Source organism: Podarcis gaigeae (genome assembly GCF_964106915.1).
Source record: "Podarcis gaigeae genome assembly, chromosome: 4".
Lineage (NCBI taxonomy): Eukaryota > Metazoa > Chordata > Lepidosauria > Squamata > Lacertidae > Podarcis > Podarcis gaigeae.
The window spans coordinates 70,673,125-70,700,416 of record NC_139677.1 but is presented as its reverse complement, the minus strand read 5'-3'; the positions used below and the strand labels follow the sequence as shown (position 1 = coordinate 70,700,416).

Sequence of the window (27,292 nt, the reverse complement as noted above, 5' to 3'; positions counted from 1 at the left end):
GCAATACTCTTCTAAAAATGAAACTGCACTAAAATTAAATTGGAACAATTATGTTGAATCAAGGGAAGTGTGAGCAAAACTCCACTTATACAGTGGGGCTTTCCTGGCCCCTCCCCTCTTGTACCCACAAAAGCTCCTAAAGGTTAAGTGATCCTTTAGAACAGGACAGAAGAAAGCAGGGAATTGGGAGAGTTTGGAGGTAGAGGCCATTTCTATGCATACAAGGCAGCTTTGGATTCAAAACACTGCCATGCACTTCTTAAAAAGGTATGAGTAAATTGCAGTCTGGCTATGATGGAAAAGGTAATTATTTGAAGTAGGGCAGCTAGTATGTTGTCTGTGGATACTGTTAGTCACTACCACAGAATGGACATAATCATGTACACTGTCTATCTTAACAGGCATTTAAATGATCAAATAAACCTTACCTGAAGAACTTTGTAAAAGTTGACTTCCATGTTAGAAACCAGCTGCTTAAGCTTGCTCATAAGATCCAGTGTTTTTAAGATTACATCAGCAGCAAGCTTGCTGAAAAAAGGTGATAATTAAAAGAAAAGTTACTGTACACCATAAATTCCAGCAATGATTAGCACACTGCAGCCATCTACCCCAAACCTGACATCTGATATGGGGTAGATAAGGACATGTCTTCAAAGGAACAATTAGAAGCTTTAAGAGCTTCAGATTATTTATTTGCAAGTGGGGCTCATTGATCAACACTGACAGTGAGCCCCACCATGATTGGCTACACTGCAGAGTTCTGCCCACCTGACAAATCAAAAAAATAGAATTATTAAAACCACCTATGAAGCAAGCCAACTTAGCCATATGGCAGAATTGATGTCATCCAATAAAAGGATCCAATCGTTCTCTGTTATGTTGGAGAGGATGCCAAATTATAGGTACATACTAACATATGTGGTGGGAATGTTCACAAATAGAACAATTTTAGAAGGAAGTTTCAAAAGAGATATCTCAGATTACAGCTCAATCCCAATAAAACCTTACTTAATTTATATACTTCAGATATGGACCAAGTAAGAAGCAAGGAATTAAGAACAAATTTATTAACAGCAGCTAGAAGAGTTATAGCCAGAACTTGGGAATCCTTGCAATTAATGAATATTGATCACTGGTATAATATAGTCTGGCAAACAGCCATAATGGGCAAGCTGTTGCAAAAATTCATGGTGCCAAAAGGAGAGAGAAAAAAACACAAGATTATTTCTATACTGTATTGTGTGATTTTATTAAATACAGTAAGCCCGCAACTTACATTTAACTCAGGCACATTCAGCTTTATGTGCTTGGCAAAAAAATATAAAGGGGGTGGGCATCCAGGAAAAAGGCTCTGGCAATCCCACCTGCCACTGAACCCAATGTGTTTTGACTATATGAGATTTTGGCTTTAGGCAGGATTGCTGGAAGGTAATCCCCGCGTAAACTGTGGGCTTATTGCATACAAATGAAACAACACAGAGACAAGAAATACTCACAACGTATTTTGCAATATGGCATAGATAAGCAAGCAGTTCTCATTAGCTCACTCCTATTACTCTGTGTTCTCCAAGTTCATTTCACTAGTTTACTGTTATCACCTCATTATTATGTACTGTAAAATAATGTTTCATATCTCCCCTACCCTGCCGTGACCCATTTTTTCTTAGTCATGTCATGCTTTATGATTTGTGTGTGTACAATTTTGTAACAATTTTTTTTTAAATAAAACTACTTTGGTTTTTTAAAACTGAAATGCAAAAAAACCAAAAAAGTAATAAACAGATTTCCTTTTGTGAAGAAACTTTGAACCAGCTATTTATATCTTACACTGCTCTTTGCTCTGACACTGGGTCTTTCATTTACATAGCTTTTGCCCTTGGAGGTTAAATCAAACATTGCATATGTAATAGTCAATCTGCCTTGCATACCAAGATGTCTTGGAGTTCTTTTCTTAATTGAAAGAGGCCTGCTGTGACACAGTATTACTGTGATGATGCTTATAACCTTCCCCCACCCCACCCTATTTGCCTGTTTAAAATTATGTATAAATGGAAAACTTGAACACAACACCTTTATTCCTTTCAAATGCATATCCATATAAACAGAAACTTCAGAATATTGTAATTAAAATGAAGGCCAATTTCAAGGATATCTTGCCAGCTGCTAGGGCTCAACAACAACAGTCAGTGTTAAGCCACTGGCCATGCTCACTTCCCCTCTCATGCAGCCAGGCCTTCTGCAGTGTTTACTTTTATTTTCATTGGATCCTGGCTGGTTGTATTTTACTAAATTAGTGGTTTTTAAAAGCCAGCAACATAACCCAGGGTTTGAAACTGGTTCCTTTTGAAACTGATTACAGTTTGTTTTAAAACATGGACTGCTGATTGTAGGACATGAGCAGTCAAGATTTGCAGTAAGTGAAACTAAAAGTTGCAGAACTTGACCGAAGGAGGGGCAAAAGGGGAGGTGAAGTGCATGAACCTGAGGCTTTGCTCAAGCTTGTTGTAGCTTACATGTGGCTTGGTGTTGTAAATGAACAAAATCTATATGTTTGGGCTATTTTTCCCCTAAAGAAAGATATTGTAAGTGTATCCTTAAGAAGACTGAACCTAAGGGATTGGTCCAGGGGTTTTTAAACAAAAGGGGCTTACCTCAGTTCAGAGTCCATTACCTTTGTCCCAAAGCCGAAGTCAATCCCACTGCATGTAAAGTGGTATTCAATTAAAGATGTACATTTGTTAGCTGTTAGAGCCTTAGTAACATGCATTTTTAGCGTATCATCTGCACAAAGCGGTAAGTTCTGTTAAGGATAAATCTGACTAATGAAAGAAGATTTATTTTTTTTTAACAGAAAGAAATATTTAGCAGGAGAACATTTGTACTTTACTAGGAGTCTCCAAGTAGTGTTCGTAAGGGCTGATGCTATTCCTTAATTACTTTTCAGCAATTTAGAGACTGGGTAACTATATGTATTTAAAAATAAATAAATAAGCCAAACAGAAATTTGCAGCTCTAAGCTAGTCTAATTGATCTTGATTTCTGTCTAAGTGCCAGAAAAACTCTGATCATATAATCATTAATGCACACATGAAATTCAGGGCACTTTTTGGTCCATACTTTTCTGGATGTACATTTCCTATAATAAAAACCCAATGCATGAAAGGAAAATGCGGAAACTCAGAGAATACATATTCAAGAAGTCTAACTGTTTGATTTCCGAACAGTCCCTTCACATATTTAGACACATGACTCTTCTCACTTATGTTTGTCATGACAAATGCTAGCTTTGTGCAGAAAATGAATCTGTTGTGTAAGCTGTAAAGCAGTCTTTAACAAACACTGTTCAAACCTTTCTAAAGTCCCTTTTAACCGTTACATTGTATTCCAGTTACAAAATATAATGCATAGACACCATATTTTATATATTTTATCCTGAACCATTTTAAGAGCAACCTTTTCTATAGTTTGCCTGTTTATCCAAAGTTTTGGGTTTAAAGTATTATTTAAATCAAATGCATTTCATCTATTTTACAGACTACTGAGTATAGTTTCATGGTAAACTCATGATAATAAAAAAAGAACGTGGATCAAGGATATTTCTCAAGATATCAACAGCCCCGATCATTCTTTCACACTTCTTCTTTGCCACCAGGTCTTCTAAGACATGATCCGGCAAATGAATATGGTCAAGGAGAACAGGAAGAAGAAGATCCACAAAGCGCTCAGCTGCAGCACTGCAGCCTGTATCAATAACATCCTGTAGTAGAAGAATGACATGCTTGTTGGTACCCAGGTAACTGATAAATAATATATACTACCCCCTCCTCAAATCTGCTTTCTAAGTCCAAAGCCACTCAGTCTTCATCTCAAGGTCCATGAAACATTCCCATGATTAGTGTTTTTTTTTCTCACAGAAGATAAGATTCTGAAACATATTCCAGTCCAATCTGATGAAACTTAACTACCGTATTTTTTGCTCTATAAGACTCACTTTTTCCCTCCTAAAAAGTATGGGGAAATGTGTGTGCATCTTATGGAGCGAATGCAGACTGCGCAGCTATCCCAGAAGCCAGAACAGCAAGAGGGATTGCTGCTTTCGCTGAGCAGCGATCCCTCTTGCTGTTCTGGCTTCTGAGATTCAGGATTTTTTTTTTTCTTGTTTTCCTCCTCAAAAAACTAGGTGCGTCTTATGGTCTGGTGCGTCTTATAGAGCGAAAAATACGGCACAGTATTTTGCAGTGGCAAGTGCACTACTGTTGGTCTTTATACTGTAAGCTTAAGAACTTGCAAAAACTATAAGTGGCAGGCATTTTATTACAAGATGCCTAAGCCTTGTTAAGCAGAGGCTTAAGATCAAGAGAAAAGAAAGGTTGGAGGATCCATGTACATCTTCTCCCTCTTCCTTTAAATACAATTCTTCCATACTGTTCCTTTCCGCCCCGTGGGGAGAAACATCAGATTTCACTTCATTATCAAGGAAGTGATCTGGGTACTAGACTGGTGCAGAGGAGTCCTAACCTGGCTACTCATGAAAACACGCTGAGCCAAGATGAGGCAAATATACTTACAGAACACCAGGTGTAAAGACTGCCCCTCAAACACTAGATAGAGGTAGTTTACCCCAAATTTCCATGCATGCAAAAACATGCAAATAGCTAGCAATAACCTAATGGGAGTGGCCAAAATGCAACAGGTATTTTTTTTAAAAAAAGTTAAATATGAATCTTTTGGGATATTGTTTATAAAATATAATAACTATTTTTGCATTGGCTTCATTTGCTATTTTCATATACAGTTACCAGCAACAAAACTAGCTAAGGGCTTAACGATATTACCAAATGACAAGGCTAAAAGTGAAGCAAGTTGTTTCTTGTTGGGATGTGTGTGGCACAGCTATGAGGCTGGAGCAAGTGCCTTATATTCACATTGAATGGACTGGCTCGCTGAGAAGAAATTTGAAGCCAATTGTAAAAGAAGTCGGTACCTCAAATATCTCCCTGAACAGCTCCAATGCAAGAGCTGAGCAGTTTTCGGATGCTTCCAGTGGTTGGTTTGACCAATGTACTAAGAGGACAGATGGCTCTGAAGGCTTAGATCGAGTTGCAAGTCTTGTGCTCCCACAGCTTGCCTTATTTGGCTCCAATATTGCCTGACGCAAGATGTGACGGAGTTCCGTTACCGAACAGAAGGAAAGTAGCAACTCCAACACCTAAGCAGAAATGACTATCTTTCAGATTACAGTAATGGAAAGTTTCGACACACAAATAAACTCCTTGTTTTACCCATGTTACAGCTGTAAAGGACCTGCCAAAAATCTGACCTCCCATATACAAGTCTGTATTACACTGGAAACACACCACTGATCCATTCAGCCTGCAAATGCCAAATGTTTACAGTTCTCTCGCTTCTGCCCTCAGGGATACTTTAAAAGGAGATGTCAGGGCATGTAAAATTAGTGGTTTTCCACAGACCTACAATCAGTCAGTGCCTGTACCAGGGAGATCTTATACAAAAGCATGGTGGAAATAGTGTTCACAAAATATGAAGGAGCTGAACAGAGCATAAACCTCACAGCTACAGTTCAAACACACACATTTTCCTCACACGAGGATGTAACTTTCTACACAATCTGCAAACTGTTTTATTTGAATACACACACTCATTCCTATAATGTTGAGGCTTACTTGACTTGTAAGTAAAGTTTAATCTTACTCTAGTAGTAAGCACAACGTGATCCATACAAGCCTAGCTGCCCAAAATATGTAGGTATCAACATTAGTGTGTTTCACCATATTTCAAGGCATTTACTTAAAGCTAAGGATGGATGTAAGAATGCTCAGTATCTGGATTCTGTTAAGGCGTATCACTACAAAGATATTTAGCTGCAAAGTACCTTTGCTGAAGAATCAGAATCCCTTCCATGAAGGAGACCCAATACCTGAGTGACGCAGGAGGTAAAATGTTCATATCTACATTGTTAAAATAAAAAAATGTTGAAATACATTTTTCATTTTGGAAACATTACTCAACAATCAAAAGGATGATTTCTTGAGTATTGCTCATAATTCATTTTTAGTTTAGATATTGTAGCTTTAACTATTGAAGAATGTCAATGAGTCACAGTAAGTGGTGCTAGGAAAGACTGGCTACAAGGGCTAATACACCAACTAAAAGAGTAAAAATAGCCCAAACTCAGTATATCAATGCTATAAATCAATAGTATCAAACAAGTGCTTTTGAGTCTGGGTGTCAATCCCAATGTCTAATTCACAGCACATAAAATAAAGTTCAAATTCTTACATGTTGTTAAGGCAATTCTAATTAAGCAAGACGTAAACCTAATGCAAATATGACAGTTCTATGCACAGATGTCATTTAAGCATTTTTATCTTGCTCCTTGGCCAAAGACTTACATAAGATCAATAAAAACAAGGTCTCCCTGCCTACAGGCTTACAAACAGAAAGATGTCATGCAAAAGGAAAAAGGGATGGGGAATGGGGTGGGGGAAGCAAACAAATGCAGACACCACTTCTTAAAATTTCAATGCTCTGGTAAGGACCACTTGAATAGAAACACTATGGGAGAGGAGTCAATTGGAACTTCTCTCTCAGCAAAACATGCCTGTATGAATACTGAGGACCTATTTGCTTTCCATTTAGAAAGCCATACATGTTTCAAATATCTATTCTGAAAATTAGATTCTGCTGCTCTTGGAATACAGCTGGAGACCTGCTGTTGATTACAGCATTATAGGAACTGACTGCAAATAAGAAAAGGAGCATAATTTCATTTTCTGTTGATCCCAATATGGTGAAATTTCAGATCTAGCAGGTGATAACAGCCTGCCTCTTGCCTTACATTCCACATGTGTTGAATGGGCATGAGTGATATAAAATTATATTCTGGTGCAAGGGAATAAAGATATTTATTGACACATCTTCCTGGGAATAAAATGGATGCTAACACCAAAAATGTCAGGCAGCTGGATACTCTACGGCTCTTTCTCAGTGGCAGCAGGAGGGAGAAATGACATCTAAGGGCATGATTATTGAAAATGTCTGCTCTGCAGGCCTGTTTCACAAACAGAAGGGAATACATCTTCTAAAATGGTCTGAATGAAACAGTGGCCATCATAATCTTTTACTGTACTTTGAAATTTTGAAGCACCACAGGAAAAGTGCTCAAGAGTCAAGTCCAGCCTGCCTCTTGCCTTACATTGGGATGGCTATAATCCCAGTCTTCTCACCATAGTTATGCACAAAGGGCTTCAGGGAAGACTGAAGTAGAAAACTTAGCTTCTGTCACCTTTAAAGTCACATGATTACAGATCTTAGGACAGAAAAACATGCAAAAATGGACACACAAATTAAGGAACAGTAACAGAGAGCCCCCAAAATAATATTTGTAGGTAGGTTTATTTTGAAGACATACTTGGTAAGATAAACTGCAATCTTGGGATTTTTCAGGAGATCCATGAGAAGATCAACCGAGTACTTTCTTGTTAGTGTTCCATCACCATTCACAAGAATGTTGAATATCAACTGGAAAGTCTGATGAATATTTCTGGAATGGAAAAGCTAAACAAAGAGCTCTGATTTACAATAATGAACCATCACACACCCAGCTATATCAATGCAAACCTATAAACCTGAAATATGATAGCAATAAATATGATTCAATTGGATAAAAGATATGCATAGTTAGTAGAAGAGGCCTGCATTACTTGATTTGCACAGGTTGCTGGTGTAATTCCACATCCTGCCACAAATATTATTATTGGCAAGATTAACATGCCTGAAGTAGAAGTTATTTCTTTAAAAGAAGAAAAGAACACATTCTTACCTTTTCTCCAACTTCTTCATTTAATGTAAGACTTGACAATATTGAAAGTGCGAATACAACCATTGTTAGACTACTGTGGGCCAAGAAACTGATCAGAGTACGATAGAAACTCTTCACATTTGTCTAGTACAAAGAGAAGAAAAAACATTCCTAGAAAAAGTTGCATTTGAGTGTAACCTGTTGCTGCCTAAGTCAATATATTCTATTCCTTACCATTTCACAAGATTAATTAAAAGATTGCTTCCCCATAGAACATACATGTCATTTCACCAATATCCACTGGAACCGATAATGCATTAATGTTTTATTTTAATGTTACTTTGAAATTATGTTTAGAAACCGTTAGAGTGTGAAGGACAGTAGAGACCCAGGATGGCCAACTCAAGAAAATAAAAGTTTACAGTTCATCTCTGATGTTATTTATATGCAAATTTCCACTGAAATCAATGAGATTCATACACATTTGTGAAAGATTGCAAAATGTTGGTGTTCACTGAGAAGTGAAGTGTATTTTTTGAGGATTTGGATTTCAGAAATATTAGCATAGCTAAAGGGAGAAAAAAATGAGGAAATGAGGAAAAAATGAGGAAATGAAATCTATATAAAAGACCTTTACCGATGAACTTGGCCAAAATTAGATCTAGTGTTTGTTAAAATAATCAAAAGCAAGAGGAGTCATATCCAAGTGCTGTGGAACGTCCTCATTCTCGACTTCTTTTCTGCATTACATTAGTGTAATCATTTTCTCTGGGCTCATTAGCATGAGACTATAGTCCTGTAGTTTTGAAGGTACACAGGAAATGTCTTTACCACCTCTGCTAAATATGTAAATACAGAAGGAAATTTCCCCAGATTAACCAAGCCATTTCTTGAAATTCTAATTTCTTCCATGTTCTTTGGAGATAATGGTTGTGCTCATCTGCTATATAAGATCAAGAGAAAGAATCAACTCCTACTTGCTCACTTAAAGTGCTAATGTTTCACACGCTCAAATGATTAGACCCCCTTTCTTCAAAAAGATTTCAATAAAGAAAGTTTCTTACCAATGACTTAATATGTGCTTGAATGGATAGATTGTGTCGACACAGATTTGCCATAAGTCCTAGGCATGGTATTGTTAACTCGTCTTCTGTAGACTGACTAAAATAAAAGCCCACAATAAAGCAATCTGCTTTGTTAACATGTTTATTAGAATTCCATACTTCGTTTCTTATAAAACTGATTCCTTCAAGTTAATCATTATCCCCTCAGAGCAACTTTCACTTTGTTATCCAAATCAGTAGAATGATCCCACATGCGGAACACAAGTAAATCACTGCATTGGAATTGCTGTATGCTTATATCTATCATTTATCAAACTATGTGCTGCTCACTTTATAATTATGCACGGAGTGCAATCCTACAAAAGTAAGCTCCACTGAGTTTAACAGGACATGCTCCAAGGTTAGTGTATACAGGATTGCCGCATAAGCCGTTCAAAACACTTATCAGTTTGCCCACCCACATACAGCTGTTGGTGTCATAATGACTTTAGTGGTAGGACTTAACACTTCTTGCAGAAGAGAAGCCACTAAGGAAAACCCAAGTGTAATTAGTTTTATTAATTTTACTGAAAACAAAAGTTATATGTCTTCTTCCCTTGCCCAAATACATATGCTACTTTTATTTTAGTGCATTTTAGAGACTGACCTGAAGGTGGCCAATTAAACTCTCCTCTGAAACTAAACAGGAGTGGGTATGACAAATATCTGCATAGGACTCTCCTTCCTTGGAGGTTTTTGAGCAGAGGCCATCTGTCATCAACGCTTTAGCTGAGATGCCTGCATTGCAGGGGGTTGGACTAGATGACCCTTGGGTCCCTTCCAACTCTAAGATTCTATGATTTTATGATTCTATGAAACCACCTGGGAAGTGGAGAGGAGGGCAGGGAATTTGCTTATTGCTCTACCCACCAACACTACCTCTGTCCCATCTCCTGACTCAGTCGGTAGAGCATGAGACTTTTAATCTCAGAGTTGTGGATGGGTGCCCCATGTTGGGCAAAAGTTTCCTGTGTTACAGGGGGTTGGACTATATGACCCTCGTGGTCCCTTCCAACTCTACATTCTACGATTCTATGAATATACCTCTGCTGGAAAATATTTGGCCGTCCAGTTCTATCATCCTCAGTCTAACAGTCTTCTGTTCCTTCAAATGCACCTGCCCTTTCTCTCGCTGCCCCAAGGCCTTAACTACCTCCCTGAAAACAGCTCGGCAGTTTTTACTCCAAGATGATCAAGTATACAACTGTAGCCTTACTGAGATAAAGATTTAATCCTATGAGGTACTTACATATGGTGCATAAGAAATGAAATTAAGTCATCAATATTAGTACTGCCATGGAATACTCTTGCATTGTAGGTCAATTTCTGCAGCAGTTGAATACTCTTGAGGGGGAGAAAAAAAACAAATTATGATACAACTAAAAGATGTAACTTCTAGATATTAGGGAAGTATTTATGTGTATAAGAGCCATTGCATTCCATTTTCAGATTAGGAACTAGATAATATACTATTTCAAAACTATTAAAATCATTTCTCCTTGATGATTAATAGTCTTCTAAAAATTCAGTTTATACAACTAATTAGTAGGTTGAAGCAGAGGTTTTCAAAGTTTTTGAGTCCACAGCTCCCTTGATCAGCTACATTCTTTCTGTGGGACCCATGAGTCCAGTTATATCACCCCTTGCCTACAGAACTAGCAGCCTCTCACCCTTTTTGGAATACTCTCCTTTGTGAAGTGTTCCCTTAGCCTCCTCTCCTCTCTCCTTGGGAGTCCTCCAGGCAGCTGCTCCTGGTCTCTGAGCTGCCCGCTCCAACCCCAAAGAGAGGTACCTCCTCATGCCACCTACCAGGGGCCTGGGAAGAGGGTGCCCTCAGCCTAAGTGGATCAACAAAGACTGTCCAAAGGTGAATGTGAGGCCAGCACCTTACCTTGGGAGGCTGCAGTGGCAGCAGCAGGCGCTGCCAGCTCTTCATGCTGGAAAGGCCCCCCTTCAGCACTGGACATTCAGCTCCCAGGCAGGCCTTGCACTCAGCAATCACAAGAAAGGCCAGCACAGTGCCTGCCTGGCCTCCCACTTGTCTGTCCAACTGCAAGGGCTGGTGGACTGGCTAGCTGGCCTCCCTCACCCACCTGCTTGCTTATTCCAAGGCCACCTCAGCTCCTGCAACCAGCACCCCATGACCAACCCCAGAGGAACCATTTGCCGAGGGAGTTTGTGGCCAGGGCTGCTGCAACATAACAGCCGCACAAGCCTTTGGGAGGCAGAGATGCAAGAGGACATCAGAGAAGGGAGGGAAGGAAAGAAAGAAAGACAGACAGAGACTAATGTTGCCCGTGCCACCTCTGACTATCATTCAAGGCACCCCAGGGTGCCACGGCATACTGGTTGAAAACAACTGGGTTAAGGGTTCAATTGTATGCACAAGAAGCTGTCATGAAGCAAGCTTAAGCCTGGAAGAGGGGAAACATGCCGTTCAATGTTCTACACCAACTTGCAAGATCGCATGACCAAGCTGAATGGGCTTAGGATCCACCCTAAGTCCTCACTCTATGGTCAGGCTCCTGCCACACCCCAGAACACATTTTTGGGACTTACACAGGCCTAGATTCAGCCAGCTTAGGCTCACTTGGATGAGCAAGTTATGTGCTGGGGCTGGGGACTTAACATTAGCTGAGCCAGAAAAGCGCTTCACCCTAAGGTGCTCATCCTGGCTGATTGCACCCTAAGACTATTAATCATCAAGGGGAATTAATCACTGAAGTGCAGATGTGAAACCAGTAGTTGGCCAGGGGAGGGGGTGGAATAAAACCAAAACTGACTCTAGTCAATCAAGTTTTGGTTTTAGTGAAGATGAGATTAACCCATTATTTCAGACCAAAAAGAACATGAAGCAGAAATAATTGTTCCATGGCTATAGGATACAAATCTATTTAAATCAAGCAAGGCAGGCGTGCCATTACTTTTCCACATTTTATTAGAAATTTCTACATTTGCATTTCAGCTATAGTCTGATGGCATGGACACCTAAGCAGGTTTGGATCTCATGTGTGCTTGGGTGGGAGGACCCCCCCCCCCCGCCCCCGGAACCATGTGCACATAGCCTTGAGTTCCATGGAAGAAAGGCAAAACATAGCTAAAAATAATTTTAAAGCTTTACATTACTTACAAAAAATAATTCCCACTAGATGAAGTGTTAAGCATTACATTATGTTACCTGTAATAATACTGGATCAAGAGGATTGATAGAACTTCGATGAATCACACCTGCCAGGACACTACACAAATTGTAAGTATTCAGAAGGGCTTCTCTGATCTCATTATCTAAAACTAAAATATAAACATGCACACATAGTCACTAGAAGCAACGTGTCAAGAACAAAGGCAATTAGAAAATATTTCAGAAAATTTATTAAGCAAAATTTCCATCCAACAGCCAATTATATTTTAATAAAGAGACTTTGAGCCTATTTTTTTAATTTTCCTGAAATGTGCTGGGATATAAAGTAACTTAATTAAGCAAATTAAGAAGAAATGCTAGCTGCTTCTATAGATCTAGTCTTACACACTGGAAACAAGTAAATTTCCATCTTAAAACAAAAGGTCAGTTAACATATTCCTCCAAAGTCTGGCATATCTGCAATAAAATCTCCTAAAGTAATGTTGACATACAGTGGTGCCTCGCAAGACGAAAATAATCCGTTCCGCGAGTCTCTTCGTCTAGCGGTTTTATCGTCTTGCGAAGCAACCCTATTAGCAGCTTAGCGCTATTAGCGGCTTAGCGGCTATTAAAGGCTTAGCGGCTAAAAGGCTATTAGCGGCCTAGCAGCTTAGAAAAAGGGGGGGGGAGGCGAAAAAAATCGCAAGACTCGCAAGACATTTTCGTCTTGCAAAGCAAGCCCATAGGGAAATTTGTCTTGTGAAGCGCGTCAAAAAGCGGAAAACCCTTTCGTCTAGTGGGTTTTTCGTCTTGCGAGGCATTTGTCTTGCGGGGCACCACTGTATCTCTAGCTTTACACTACAGTGGTACCTCGGGTTAAGTACTTAATTCGTTCTGGAGGTCTGTAGTTAACCTGAAACTGTTCTTAACCTGATGCACCACTTTAGCTAATGGGGCCTCCTATGTAACCCGAGGTATATCGCTGCTCACTCAGAAGCATTCAAATCACCATACCATTTTTTTAAAAAAAATATTTTTAACCATTCATCAAAAGTTTGTGTAAGTATACAAAAGTGTGAATAGAATTAATTCAATACAACTTATAAATACAATGTAAAAATAAAAAATAAACAAAACAAAGTAAAATAAAAGATATAATACAGCACAATTCCAAAGGCCATCTAAAATTTAAAATGCTTGGTCAAATAGGAAGGTTTTCAAATAGCACCAAAGCTTGTAATTTCAGTGCCAGCCATGCCATCATAAGGACACCATTCCAAAGTTGTGGCACCATTGAACAAAGAGCCTTCTCCTTGTGGAACCACAATATACATCTACTAAAGAAGGTACTAGGGACGCAGGTGGCGCTGTGGGTTAAAGCCTCAGCGCCTAGGACTTGCCGATCGAAAGGTCGGCGGTTCGAATCCCTGCGGCGGGGTGCGCTCCCGCTGCTCGGTCCCAGCGCCTGCCAACCTAGCAGTTCGAAAGCACCTCCGGGTGCAAGTAGATAAATAGGGACCGCTTACCAGCGGGAAGGTAAATGACGTTTCCGTGTTCGGCTCTGGCTCGCCAGAGCAGCGATGTCACGCTGGCCACGTGACCCGGAAGTGTCTCCGGACAGCGCTGGCCCCTGGCCTCTTAAGTGAGATGGGCGCACAACCCCAGAGTCTGTCAAGACTGGCCCGTACGGGCAGGGGTACCTTTACCTTTACCTTTAAAGAAGGTACTTGGAGCAGAGCCTCTCCAGAAGATAAGACATGGGGAGGCTGCTATGGAAGGAAGCACTACAGAATGTAGGCTTCAATTCTTACAAGGTTTTAAGATGCATCAGCATCTTTAATTGGACTTGGAAGCAGATAGGCAATCAATATGGATCTTTCAAAATAGGTGCAATATGAACAGCTCTGGCTAAACCTGTCAAAATTCTAGCAGCTGAGTTATGCACTTCCATATACTCTTAAAAGGACAGCCCCAACATATGACAGAACTCCAACCAGGCTAACAGAGTGGCGATCAGCATGGCAAAGCTATCATGTCACATGTGGTGAACCAGCCATAGGTAATAAATGGCACTCCAGGTATCAAGTGACAATGATGGATCAAGGAGTACTCCCACCCTGTATCCCTGCTCCCATCCAGAGCAAGTGAATACCAATTTCCTGGACTCTAAGTACTACCCACCCACATCCATCTTGTTAGGATTGTGCTTCAGTTTATTGACCTCATCCAATGCATTACTAAGTCCAGACACTGATTTTGTATTCCTGCTTTTCTTACAATAACTAAGTTGTTGCATTCATGAGCTGCACAAAAGCAATAAATTTAATATTTAAAAAAAAAAATTAATCCAGCCAAGAAATTTAGGTTATGACAATCAGAACACTCTAACATTACATTTTAGTGTGATGTCTGAGAAAGTTATATACAAAGGTATGCAAGAAATCAGAGCCAATCATAAGTTTTACACTATACTTTATCTGTAATTATGAAGTATCTTGACCTATAAAGTATTAAACAGCTCAGGATATGCAACTCAAATGTATTTAAGGCTTACCCAGTTGAGAGAGCAAGCCTACCACATTCAGGGTTAACTGGGGGCTTGTATTTGGATCTTCAATGAGTTCCACTAAGCAGCATAGACATTCACTTGGTAAAATCTGGTTCGATGCAAAAAATCTTGTCAGCTTCAATCCTGAGATGACCTGGAAAAATGTATTTAATATGGTAACTACTAACTGAAGCTAAATAGTAACACTAAACCAAAGACTCCTTAAGTATATTGGAACTCTAGTGAATACACAGCAGTCTTCCACAAAGCTAAGTGAACTATGAACTCACTTTCAATGAAGTGAAAAGACATAGTACAGTATCCTTAACTTTCTCTCGCAAAAATAAATAGAACTTAGCAGAGCTTAATTTAGAGTGGAGCCATTCTTTTCAAAGATCATTCTTTGAAATAAGTACATAATCAAATATATACACAACAACTTACTATATGTTATGTCTTTACCATACTTCTAAAAAGAGTTCTACGAGTAGAGCTAGATAACATGTTAACAGCATCTTCCAAAAGTATGACAGTTGAACAAAACTGACAGTTGAAAAAAAGTGTCCTTGTGAATGCACCCTCAGAAGAACACTTCAACCTAGATGCTTACAAAATTGAGGCTCTCAAGAAGTGGCTAAAGGTAGTTTTTTCTCTGAATTCTATCAGAATTGCAAGAATTCTAACTTGAATACTGTATGCAGACAGAATTGGGGAGCTGGTGGAAATTCTACATAGATTTATTAACTACAATAAGAGTATTTTCAGACTTGGTTAGTTTTTTAATTAATTAAAATGCATAGAACAAGTGGCTTCCAACTGAAAATAGGCAATATAGGCTCCAGTGCTACAAGAACTGCCAAATGCCTATGGATAAGCACTTTCTTCCACAGCACCTACTTTCCAGAGTGGGTCAAGGTTACAATTAAGCAAAATGTAGTTCAGATAAATGCGGGACACGGGTGGCGCTGTGGGTAAAACCTCAGCGCCTAGGACTTGCCGATCGCATGGTCGGTGGTTCGAATCCCCGTGGCGGGGTGCGCTCCAGTCGTTCAGTCCCAGCGCCTGCCAACCTAGCAGTTCGAAAGCACCCCCGGGTGCAAGTAGATAAATAGGGACCGCTTACTAGCGGGAAGGTAAACGGTGTTTCCGTGTGCTGCGCTGGCTCGCCAGATGCAGCTTGTCACGCTGGCCACGTGACCCGGAAGTGTCTTCGGACAGCGCTGGCCCCTGGCCTCTTGAGTGAGATGGGCGCACAACCCTAGAGTCGGACACGACTGGCCCGTATGGGCAGGGGTACCTTTACCTTTGTTCAGATAAATAATGAATTTTGGTGTTCCCTATTTAAGATTTATCTCCTCCACCTTTCTGAACATCAAAAGGGGTTTGTGAAGCAATATAAAATAAACAAACCAGAAAACCAAAGCAATCAGAACAAGCACTTAAACAAAATTTCCCAAATCAGTTGATGCTGAGTGCCTTTTTTAATACAAGTGTATACAGGTAGCAACCATCTTAGATGTGTTTGATGTGTCCGACCATGCAATATGCAATTTCACTTAAATGTGTGGTGCTTTGGAACGTAACCGCTGTGTAAATTGGGAGTTGCCTGTATAGATTTATTTCAGAACGATCCAAGGGAGCCTCAGTAGAGATTAAGTTCCATAAGTTTGGTGGTCCTCTTCCCTGTAACCACCTTCCATACCTCTGAAACAGAAAGGACACAGAGCAGTCTCCATGGTCAACCACAGTGTGTGACCAGGTTCAGATTGTGAATCCCACAGATCAGGGCTTTTAACATTGAGGGGGAAATTACGTAAGCCATTCCAAGTCCATGGAATACAGCAAGCTATAAAATAAAGTGCAATAAATAAAAGAAAAAAACTCGTGATGAGATCCTGAGTTAAGGGGTTTCAGAATCATATGCTCCTTATGATGTGCTATTATAGCCCTCATGTTGCTGGACTCCAGCTAGATAAGTTTCAATCCACAGGTCAATCATCAGAGTGGAAATTCAGCTTCGCCTGGAGGGCCACTGGGACCCCATCCTTGCTTTAACAGCAGTGCCACAAAGCACACATTGCAGTAACCACTACACACACACACTGCAAATAAACATGCTGTACAATTCCTTGATTGCATATGCACTCATAAGAATCTTTATTTGCAACAGCCACTAGCCATAGCAATAAAATAAAGTGTAAGAACTTAACTATGCAAAATATATTTTGGAGGTTTGCATGAATAATCAAATAATATATCTTATTCTAATTGCCCCCGCTAAAAACCTTGCCGTTTTTGCTGATGATTGCTTATGTATGGCAGCTACCTTTGTTGTGAGCAGGCCTGTTATATGCCTGCCAGGTAACGAACCAGTAGAAATCAAACGGAGGTGTATTTCCCCTCCCCGCTTCCAATCTCCACCCCTACCTCTCGCTTCTTTTTCAAATAATGTAGAAAATTGCACTTTAGGTCCCCACGATCTCCAAATAGGGCTTACTGCCAGGTTAAGTTTTCAAAGGTTAAGTTTGCCTCGGCCGCTTTATTTGCAAGGTACTTTTTCGCTGTGCGCATCGGGGTTTGTTTGTTTGTTGCTGGTGTTTTGCTTTCGAGAGAAAACTCCTAAAAACAGAAACCCCAAAGGAAAAGGGCCATTCCCAGACGCTTCCGTCCACTCCTGGCCAGGCACCCGCGACCAGCCTAGCCGAGAAACGGAAAGCCGCACACCGAGCAGCTCCGCTCGGCTGCTCTCACCTCTAGACTCCGCTGCAGCAGCGCTGCGTTGGGCGGGGTCCGCGCAGCCCGGTACTGGGAAGCCGCGAGGAGCAGTGACTTCATACAAGCCGGCGCGTCCATAGCGCTGCCGGCCCAGCCGCTTCCGCGGACCTTCCCTCGCAGCGCCTCAAATCCCGCCGTCAGAAAATCGTATTTGGCGCCTTGGCCGCCATTTTGACGCGAGGAGGAGCCCCCGGCGCAGGCCGGAAGCCCCGGTGCATGCCGGGAAGTTGGAGAGGAGAGCCGTTGAAGTCCTCTCGTCCCAGTCGAAAGGGGGGGCGGGGGGAGGAACGGGGGCGAGAAAACAATAGCACGAGACACCCCCCTTGTAGCCTAGAAATCGATGCTAGACGGAGTGGGAGTCCGGGGCACAGTTATTTCCGTCCGCGGCGGTGGTTCTTTCGCGTCGTGTGGCGAAGTAGCAGCTCTGTGGGAACCAGGGCGAGCTCGAGAGCGAAGTAGCCCTTTCCCCCGGTGCATGCTGGGAGGAAAGGGTCACAAGCGGCGCTATTTTTGTCCTGTGGCTGCTGGTGAGGTGATGCTTTTCTCCTCACGTGGGAGGCTCTCGTGGCGGATGCGCACGCGGGCCGGTCCGGGGTGGGCGCAGCCGTCCGGTGGGAGATGAAAGAGAATAGCCGCGGAAGTAACGTGGCCGGACAAACATCACAACAAGCAGCGGTGAACTGGCCCGTTTCCTATTGTGGCGTGCGAGTGTTGTGCCAATTTGGTTTGCATGTTTGAATCAAGATACGGTGCTGCTCTGTGGCTCTCGTGCAATAAGCGCAACAGTGCATTGCAATTCCCCATGCATATACAGTACCGGTTTATTTAACATCTCAAAGGAATGGCCAGGCTACCTAGAAAAGGCAATCAGATAAGGCAGGAACGTCCAACAGGTAGATCGTGATCTATGGTAGATCACTCCCCCCAAAGAAGCTCAAAAACATTTAACATTTTAGCCCTTCACCCCCACCTCAAAAAAAAGCTCAACAACTTTGACCTGAACCCCTAAAAAACGGGGTTTTCCTCCCTAAAAAAAAAAGCTTAACTTTGACCTGAACCCCCGAAAAGGGTTTTTAACTCTGAGTAGATCGCAGTCTGTTCAGAGTTGGCCACCCCTGAGATAAGGCTTTTTCAGGTATCCTGGCAGACAGGAGAGAAGCAACACACTCAAATTTCTGCTGAGGACCACCTCTTTCTGTGATGTATGTATGATGTTTTGGGAGGTGGTCTTGAGCTACAGGGTAGGCAATTTCAAAAGTCTGTATGAGCTTGCACATCAATGTTCTAGGTTCCTCTCCTCCCTCCCTGCGTTGGGTGAGCGGGGAACCCTGTTGCAACAGTTTAATAAAGGTTATGCTTACTAGCTGCTTTGCTTCTCAATATTCTCTGGTTGGCCTCTGTTATTTTCTCCTACCAATAGAGAAACTACATAAGGACTCTATACGGGCGCTTGGATACCTCATAAGGGAAAAAGGAGCAGTTTTTTCTTATAACAGTGACTTACTACATACAACTGATGAGGTGGACTCTAGTCTAAGGTATAAACTTTGCTGCAGTTGTTTTTTTTCTGCCACTATTTGAAATACCATTTTCCACTATATAAGGATACTCATCCAGGCCTGTGCTCAGTGAAATGAATGGTGGAAAACAAGAAGCATAAATAGAAACACTTAAACATACCTCACAAACCAAAAACATCATGCAGAGATGTTCAGGGCAGTGCAAGCTCCTTAATCTTCCCTGGAGATGATGGGGTTATTCGTTTTTTGGAAATCCTCTAACATTACAAGAAAACGCTGCTTCCGAGTGAATGTAGATGAAATGTTCTGCTAGCAGCTGTACAACTTCCTGCTCACATTTGCTGTCCATCTTATCACTCCTGATCAGTTTTCATGTGTTGAGGTTATTCTTGAAACTTTGTTCTGATTTTGCCCTTTTTACTTCCAGCATGGAATTTGGTATTTGGTATGTTGATTGACAGTACTGTTCTGCAAGGTAGGTTTCTTCTCTTATGGTTGCTTACTATCTTCATATAATCATAAAGAGGACATCTACAAGGGTCCTCTGGTGTTTGGTGAAGCCTAAGGCTAACCCTTTTGGCAGCCCCAAAGACACAGATTCTGGCTCCATTCCCTTGGCTAGTTAATCCACTTTCCATGTCTACTTGTTATTTCAATTTCTGCATTCTTCTCTTCTTCCAGATACCATTTCCATGGTCTTTAAAATTGTGTAGATGCCCTACATCTGTGGGGTTACTTCCATGGCTACAGGAACTCTTAATTTTAATTTTGAAAATTTATTGTGCAGACGAAACTATGTATTGTTCTGACATGGTGGCTGTGTGACTTGGTCTTACATAGCTACTTTAACTCTGTTTCAGCAGGAAGTATCACCTTGGATCAGGGATGGTTAACCTATGACTCTCCCAGTATTGTTGGATTCCAATTCTCATCAGTCCTAGCCAGCATGGCCAACAATCAGAGATAATTGGGGGGGGGGGAGTGCAACAACATCTGAGCTTAATAGATGAACCAGCCTTGCCTGGGATAGTATGACTATAATAGGACTTATCTGGAGTAAATAAGAAGAGGCAGCCAAAATAGATATGAACTGCTATTTCCTGTGGGCACAGATAACTTTAAAGGGGTATTGACACGCTAAAACAACCAGCCACTATGAAAGTGCTAAATCCTGTGTAAGCTAGGTGCTAACATATTTTCCACCCACTTCTGACATTGTAATGTGTACAAAAGAGTTGAGTAAATTGAACAAGGAGTTTTGCTGTAAAAAACTGTGTTGGAAGTAAGCCTGATATACAGGAATGATAAGTACAATTATGACTTAAGAATTAAAACAAAAAAAAAAAAAATTCCTTCCAGTAGCACCTTAAAGACCTACTAAGTCAGTTCTTGGTATGAGCTTTCGTGTGCATGCACACTTCTTCAGATAAAATTCCAGTAAAATTAAGTTTAAAATATAATAATAATAATCAGAACAACACAACTTAAAAGAGAGCAGCATAAAAGTAGAGCTAAAACAGGTCATATTAAAAATCCTGGGAAAATATAACGGTCTTTGCCTGGTATTAAAACAACATCAAAGTTGGTGGCACATGAGAGATGTATGTTCAGGCATTGTGCATTAGTGCAACGGGGCTTTATTTCTTGCCATCTTATGATACAGGTAAAGTGGTACAGGTGTCCTACAAGCTGAAAAAATAGGAGGAAAGCTGTTGTGTGCAAGTGAATCACATAGCACCATATAGTTGTAATGTATGAGCAAACAATGGATTTGGACATCTGGCAGCCTCAGATCGTGAGCGTCCTAATATGGTACCTTAAACTGGTATATGGAGTAGTTTTATTTATGTTTTACCAACTTAAAACAATTATGAATTTAATATGACCACAGGTTGCATGTTAAAATTGTCATGTAATATTTACAATCCTGGCTACATATAGACTGGCTACATATAAACTGCTTTCCTTTTCACTAGAATAGGGGTACTGGGAACTTAAAGCTATTCTGAAGGAGAGACAGAGCCTTACTATCTATAGAAGGAAAAAGTCCTATTTTCTAAATGCTCTTACCTCTCTTAGGCCCAAGCTAGTCAATTAAGTGATTAAATTAATGAGACTGCAAACTGCACTATGTCTATTCCAGAATGAAAATGCGCCTTTAAAGCACTAGCTTCTACAAACTCTTTTTTCTTTACTACATATAAGTAAAAGGGGGAAAGCTGAAGGGGGGGGGGTTCAAAAATAGTTCCCAGAGTGTGCTATGCTTTTTAGCTACCTGCAAACACTTGCACCTAAATGTACATGTGTATTGCTGTAAAACTGGTTATACTTCTGGGGAGTAGTTTTGGCATTTCCGGGGTATAGCTTGAAGTCCTTTGGGAACTAGAGTGGCCTCTGACCTGACTAGAGACTACAGTGAGACATTTAAAAATAATTGAACTGTGCACAGTGACAACTTTATAGTACTGTCTTTGAAAATTTAAAGATCCTTAACAATATAATTATAAAATTGCTGTGACTTTGCCAGGATAACAAGATACAGTTGAATCAAATTATCGTTTAGTATTTGATATATTGTTATGGATATCAGCAGTAACTCTTGCAGAGCTCTACGGTGTATATAAAACTTAATCCCCAATTATTTCAGTAGGATTTAATTGCAAGTAAATATGTTTAGCTACTGTTCAACATGCTGCTACTGATGCTAGTTGTGAATTGCCAAAATAAATAAGTGAAAATTTTTTTAAAAAAAGCAACTGACACTTGTCTTCATGACTATTCACAAAGCCGAATGAAGAAAACAACTAAAGATTAAAAACTAAAAATTGTTACAGAATAAGCTTTTCTGGTCTAGAGTCCACTTCATAATTGATGTAGCAAGTTTAAACTTGAGTCCATGTAGGGCAGGCATAGTAAAACTTCGCCCTCCAGATGGTTTGGGGCTACAGTTCCCATCATCCTTGACCACTTGTCCTGTTAGCTAGGGATGATTGGAGTTGTAGTCCCAAAACATCTGGAGGGCCAAGTTTGGCCATACCTGATGTATGGGATGCTATTAAACTTGCTTCTCTTAAAATGGAAACACCTTAAGCACTGCAGCTTTTATAGTGGCATAAGCTTTTGCAGCTCAGTTTCCATTTCATCAGGTCTATGAAGTGGTCACTTAAGTGGGCAGGTATAGGTACCACGAATACAGGAAGGAAAAGGAAGAGTGTTGGGTTTTTTGCTGGAGCAAGAGCCAAGCAAGCAAAAGATAACCATGTGGGCAGTACTATCTAGAGCACAAATGAAAACAAAATCCAGTCAAATGGACTATCCAGTTAGCAAGAGTGTGACCCACTCAAGACTAGTGTCTGTGTTGAGAGATGAAGCAAGTCATGAGAAATGTTCCCTCAGCCAATCACTCAGGTAAGACTTCAAGATAATCCTCAGCATCTTCATTTTCTGGGGAGGGAAAAAAAGCAAGTCATTTGATTACTGAGTACTGTGACGCTTATTTATCCCAGTTGCAAGTTGCTCCCTTCTAATTCCTCTTTTCCTGAGAAGGGGCCATCGAGGCGAGGCTTTTGCTCACAAAGTTTCAGCATAATATGTGCTTCTGTGAGCACATAATAATTTTGCCCAATTTGGGCTCATTCCTTCCACAAAGCTGCAATGGCCCAGTTGCTCAAGCAGAATAACACTTGTAGTTTATTAGATCCAAACCAAGTCAGGAAATATTTCCATTTAGACCAAGGATGGTTAACCTCTGACCTTACAGATTTTGCTGGACCATAGTTTACATATCCCCATTAGTTGCACTGGTGGGGGGCTAATAGGAGTTAGAGTCTTAACAACATCTTATTTAGACTGTTCAACTGTTGCATCATTTTTTAATTCAATTTTGGTCCTTTGAATTGGAAGTAATGCAAATATCTAAACTGGGCATTTGTGATCTAAACTTGGACCAAATAGGGAATTGTTCAAACATTCACAGCATTTACTCCCTCCACTTGGCGAATATATTAGTAAAAATATTCAATAAATTACAAGGCAGGCAAAGGTAGCATGAGATATCTTTCCCTGCCAGTGATATAGCTTCGTTCCTAATTAAAGCAAAAGTATCACTCAAATTGTAAAATATTCTAATTCATTGCTTATGTAATGGGAATAGAGAAAAGTCATGATGGACAATGTTAATATGATACACCCAGCACACTACAAAGAAGTTGACTCTTCCACTTAAAGAAGGGATGGAAACAATTCCAATTTCTTCCTCTTCAATCACCTGTTGCTCTAGTGATTCTACAACCGTCCTGGGTGAATGTTTACTCTGGTGAATGTACATATGGCTTCTGATTCCATTTTCAAAGTTCTGAAGGGTAGAGTCCAAATAATCCAACAACTCCGGGTCAAACATTTTATTTATAGATTAACTATTTAAAACAGGCTTTCCATTTTGAAAATGTTATAGTTCCTGAACAAACATATACCTTACTGGTTACTACAGTCATTAAAACATAGCGGCTCGAACGTAGATAGAATCATTTGTACAACTGATACTGAATTCAATGCTATTTATTGCTTCATTGTGGTGGGTTTTGGAAACAATTTCTAAAAATTATTTTATAGTAGAAAGATGGTAAATGAATGAAAGAAGCATGATCCAAAGCTCTTTTTGTGCAGCCTATGTGCATTTTAGTATTGGGCCATAAGCATTATGTATTCTATGAATCTTTACAAATTTAATATACAGCTGTGCTGCTATAATTTTAAAACAAAAATTAAATCTGTATCCAGTGCTGGTCATATGCTAGTGGAAGAGACTTGCACAGTGGAATTTTCCTCTTTTAAATGCCTCTAAATAAGCTCCAGAGGGTTGGGAGAATAGATTATGGGGGAGCAGATTATAGGGGCTGCAGATTGAAGAAGTGCACAAGTGAAAGTCTGATCATGCTGTTTTTTATTCCACTTCACAGATATTCTCAAACTGACATTTCAATAGCTCCAATGACTTGAATCACAAATTCCTTGACCTATCCCATTTTGCATTCATTCTGCAGCATTTGCAAATAGAACAAATCATTTATTACCTTTATTCATTATTTAAAATTTCATCATCCTTACCTAATGCATATTTTTCTAAGCCATTTGTGAAAAGGAATGAACATAACATAATGTGTAAGTCAATTTTCATTGCTTTATTAGTAGGAATACCCACAAAGAAAAGACCAGGTAGAATACATCCCTGTTGGGTATCTCTTGATAGAGTAAGATTGGATTATATATGCTCATTTGTTGTTACTTTTGCTTTGGGATTGGTTAAAGCTATCCAGTTCTAAATATTGAATCATAACAAAACTCGAAATAGAAAAGGGCATTCAACATTATCAAATGCTTTTTTCAGTGTCTAAAAAGAGCAAGAGTCTCTTCTTTAGCGGGATTCCCTTGAACTACAGTCCTGTTCAAACTTACCTGGAAGTCTCATTGAGCACAATGAGAATTACTTCTAAGTAAATGTGTATAAACTGTGTATAAAATGTGGCTAAAATCCAATACACATTCAAATCGGGGGTGGGGGATGGAATTCCAGCTGAACTTAATGAGTCCTAATTAAGAGTAAACATGTCTGTGATTCCATAAATATATATTATTTTCCCTACATTATCTGTATCCTCTTACATATAAAGCTAATTGTTCTAAATATTTTATAATAATTATTTAAGAGTGATATTTTTCTGTAAGAAGTAATTTAGAGACAAATTCTTACCTTGCTTAAATGTAGGCTATATAAACTTCTATCCAAAAGTTCTTATTTTTTAAAAAAATATTTCATTTACAGTACCTCTTAATGCCTCAGTCAAAATCTTCAAAGACTTTGGAAAGCTGATTAGACCAGTTAAGCTGAGAGCAGTGCAGTATAATGATTAGAGTTTTGGACTAAGCCCTGGGAAACCAAGATTTTAGTCCCCACTCAGTCATTGAGCTCATTGGGTGACCTTGGACCAGTTGCTGTCTCTTAGTCTAACCTAAATCATGTTGTGAAGTGAAAATGGGGAGAGGGAGAACAATGTACACCACCTTGAACTCCTTGGAGAGAAGGTGGAATTTAAGTATAATAATCAGATCCAGGAATTTAATGGTGCCTCACTGTTGTTGCAACCTTTTTAATTTCCTCTATGGTAACTAATGAATCTAGTTCTTTAGGCTCTGAAGCTGTCAGTTTTGTGATTTTTATTAAAGTAAACTTTTGTATATGTGATTGATATTACTTTTTATATAGAGATTTGAAATAATTCCTCTGATATGTCATCATATAGCACCTTTAAAGCTGCTGACTACTTCAAAGAGGACATTCTTACTATGTTCTATTTTATAGTCTAATTGAATTAAATGGACCATTGACATTGATCACACATGCATAATTTTGCCTATGAATTATGAGAAAAAGCCTATGTGTTTTTAAATTCTGTACTCACATTTTAAGGATAGCCATTATCTCCTATGTGTGAGATAAAGGATATTATCTGTTCTAAGATGGTACCTGCTGGCCTTGGTTTTAGTGAGTATCAATTAGAATCCGCTGCTTGATTGAAACTTCCCTTTTTACTCAGAAGGTTTAATTGCTTAATTGACACAGTGCTGCTTTCAGAACCTCCTAAACCATTCTATGCTTTTAATGTCAAGTTCCATGGAAATTCATGAAGGGCATATCTGTTAATACAGAGATATCTCTGGTTAAGAACTTAATTCGTTCCAGAGGTCCGTTCTTAACCTGAAACTGTTCTTAACCTGAGGTACCACTTTAGCTAATGGGGTCTCCTGATGCCGCCACGCAATTTCTGTTCTCATCCTGAAGCAAAGTTCTTAACCCAAGGTACTATTTCTGGGTTAGCGGAATCTGTAACCTGAAGCGTCTGTAACCCGAGGTACCACTGTACATGTTTTCTTATATTATTATTTTATATTTTTTCTCTCTCTCTGATTTTTTTTAAAAAAACATATCTATTATATTTTAACCCAACTCTGCCTCCTCAAAACTCAAAGCAGATACATGGTCCCCTTACCCCAATGTTCCATGTCATGGGTACATTGTGGCTGAGAGGAGACTTGTGTTTAGGTTTAGGTCTCCAGAGTGCTAGCTGTGCACTCTTAAACTACCATCCCACACCAGGCTTGCTTTATCATTTTTTAAAAGATAGCTTGAGCGGCCCTTACTATCACAATGCTCTGTTTGAGAGTGGAACAGTCTCCTTCGAGAGGTTGTGGGTTCTCCTTCCTTGGAGATTTTTAAGCAGAGGTTGGATGGTCATCTGTCATGGATGCTTTAGCTACGATTCCTGCATCGCAGGGGGGTTGGACTAGATGACCCTTGGGTCCCTTCCAACTCTGATTTTATTTATAATCAATCCTCTACTGCAGAGTTTATTGACCTTTCCCATTACAGATCATGGTAATATTCAATGTTAGCCATACCCAGAACAGACCCATTACAATCAATGGTCTTTAAAGTCTTGATTTCATTGGGTCCACTGTGAGTGAAACTTAATTGGCTTTCATCCCATGTTGTTTCACTACTTTTGTTAATTTGAAAAATATATATATACCCGTAATTTTCCTGCATTACAAGAATTGTTATACAGCATAGTATTGGTAGTATGTCATTCTTTTCTGATTATTATTATGTGTGTCTCTTACCAGGAATCAAATATGCTTCACCTTTAGTGACGTAGACGGTCTGAGATCTTTGGGATGTTGTAGGTCTATTTACTGGATAGCGCAGGTTGCTTACTAGCCCTTGATTTGGTTTCTCATAAGTAGCAATTAAATCCTTTAAAGTTCTGAAGTCCTGTTTTGGAGCACCCTCAGAAGTCTGCAAAAGAAGTAGATTGTTGCCACATTATCATTTGATTATACTATTTGTAAATTGCTGTTCCTCACAAGAGCGAAGATTAATTAATTTCACTGAAATGGAGAACTAGTATAGTACTCTCCTTCCTTGGAGGTTTTTAAGCAGAGGTTTGATGACCATCTGACATGGATGCCTTAGCTGAGTTTCCCGCATTGCAGGGTGTCAGACTAGATGGCTCTTGGGGGTCCCTTCCAACTCTACAATTCTGTGATACTGTGAATATGAAACTGATATATATTGTGCTCTTGGCAGAGTTCCATCCTGCTGAAAATTAAGGTTGCCATGGTGGCCACCAAGTGCTAGAATGAATGAATACCCAAAAATAAGGTCATCCAGAGACGTAGATTTTTTTTAAAAAGTAGTTAAATAAACAAAAAGGTTAAGCAAGGTGACATATGTGTCTAGTAGGACCTGTTAAGTGCATATTTATTACATTCTTTTACTCTAGATGTAGTTGTTTTCTTACCCAATAAACACACAAGACGTAACCGGCTGTACTTTCGAATAAATAA

At 39.8% G+C, this 27,292-nt stretch overlaps 3 protein-coding genes across 8 annotated transcripts in view; 1 reads left to right on the top strand and 2 right to left on the bottom strand.

Moving 5' to 3' along the window:
• The window catches only part of CIP2A (cellular inhibitor of PP2A), a 29,415-nt gene extending 11,493 nt beyond the window's left edge, over positions 1-17,922 (bottom strand). The window contains exons 1-12 of the mRNA XM_083736352.1: positions 17,346-17,922; positions 14,601-14,748; positions 12,104-12,216; positions 10,175-10,269; positions 8,887-8,983; positions 7,844-7,966; positions 7,433-7,578; positions 5,894-5,969; positions 4,985-5,209; positions 3,598-3,757; positions 2,652-2,793; positions 429-528 (exon numbers count right to left, since the gene is read on the bottom strand). Of these exons, the coding sequence (XP_083592478.1) occupies positions 429-528; positions 2,652-2,793; positions 3,598-3,757; positions 4,985-5,209; positions 5,894-5,969; positions 7,433-7,578; positions 7,844-7,966; positions 8,887-8,983; positions 10,175-10,269; positions 12,104-12,216; positions 14,601-14,748; positions 17,346-17,447 (1,527 nt within the window). The 5' untranslated portion in view covers positions 17,448-17,922. The remainder of the gene's footprint in view (positions 1-428; positions 529-2,651; positions 2,794-3,597; positions 3,758-4,984; positions 5,210-5,893; positions 5,970-7,432; positions 7,579-7,843; positions 7,967-8,886; positions 8,984-10,174; positions 10,270-12,103; positions 12,217-14,600; positions 14,749-17,345) is intronic.
• Positions 17,923-17,987: 65 nt separating this feature from the next.
• Positions 17,988-27,292, top strand: part of LOC310843815 (uncharacterized protein) — a gene marked incomplete at its 5' end in the record, with an annotated part of 39,177 nt that continues 29,872 nt past the window's right edge. For 2 of the 4 annotated variants that reach the window (XM_083737583.1, XM_083737584.1), the window contains 2 exons: positions 17,988-18,066; positions 19,317-19,364. In XM_083737583.1, coding sequence (XP_083593709.1) covers positions 17,988-18,066; positions 19,317-19,364 — 127 coding nt within the window. Of the gene's footprint in view, positions 18,067-18,789; positions 18,908-19,316; positions 19,365-27,292 lie in introns of those variants that run through there. The other 2 variants (XR_014563664.1, XR_014563665.1) reach the window with 1 other exon arrangement.
• The window catches only part of SH2D1B (SH2 domain containing 1B), a 44,867-nt gene continuing 38,084 nt past the window's right edge, over positions 20,510-27,292 (bottom strand). For 2 of the 3 annotated variants that reach the window (XM_083737554.1, XM_083737553.1), the window contains exons 4-5: positions 26,567-26,741; positions 20,510-22,333 (exon numbers count right to left, since the gene is read on the bottom strand). In XM_083737554.1, the coding sequence (XP_083593680.1) occupies positions 22,290-22,333; positions 26,567-26,741 (219 nt within the window). In that variant the 3' untranslated portion in view covers positions 20,510-22,289. The remainder of the gene's footprint in view (positions 22,334-26,566; positions 26,742-27,292) is intronic. The other variant, XM_083737555.1, reaches the window with a different exon arrangement.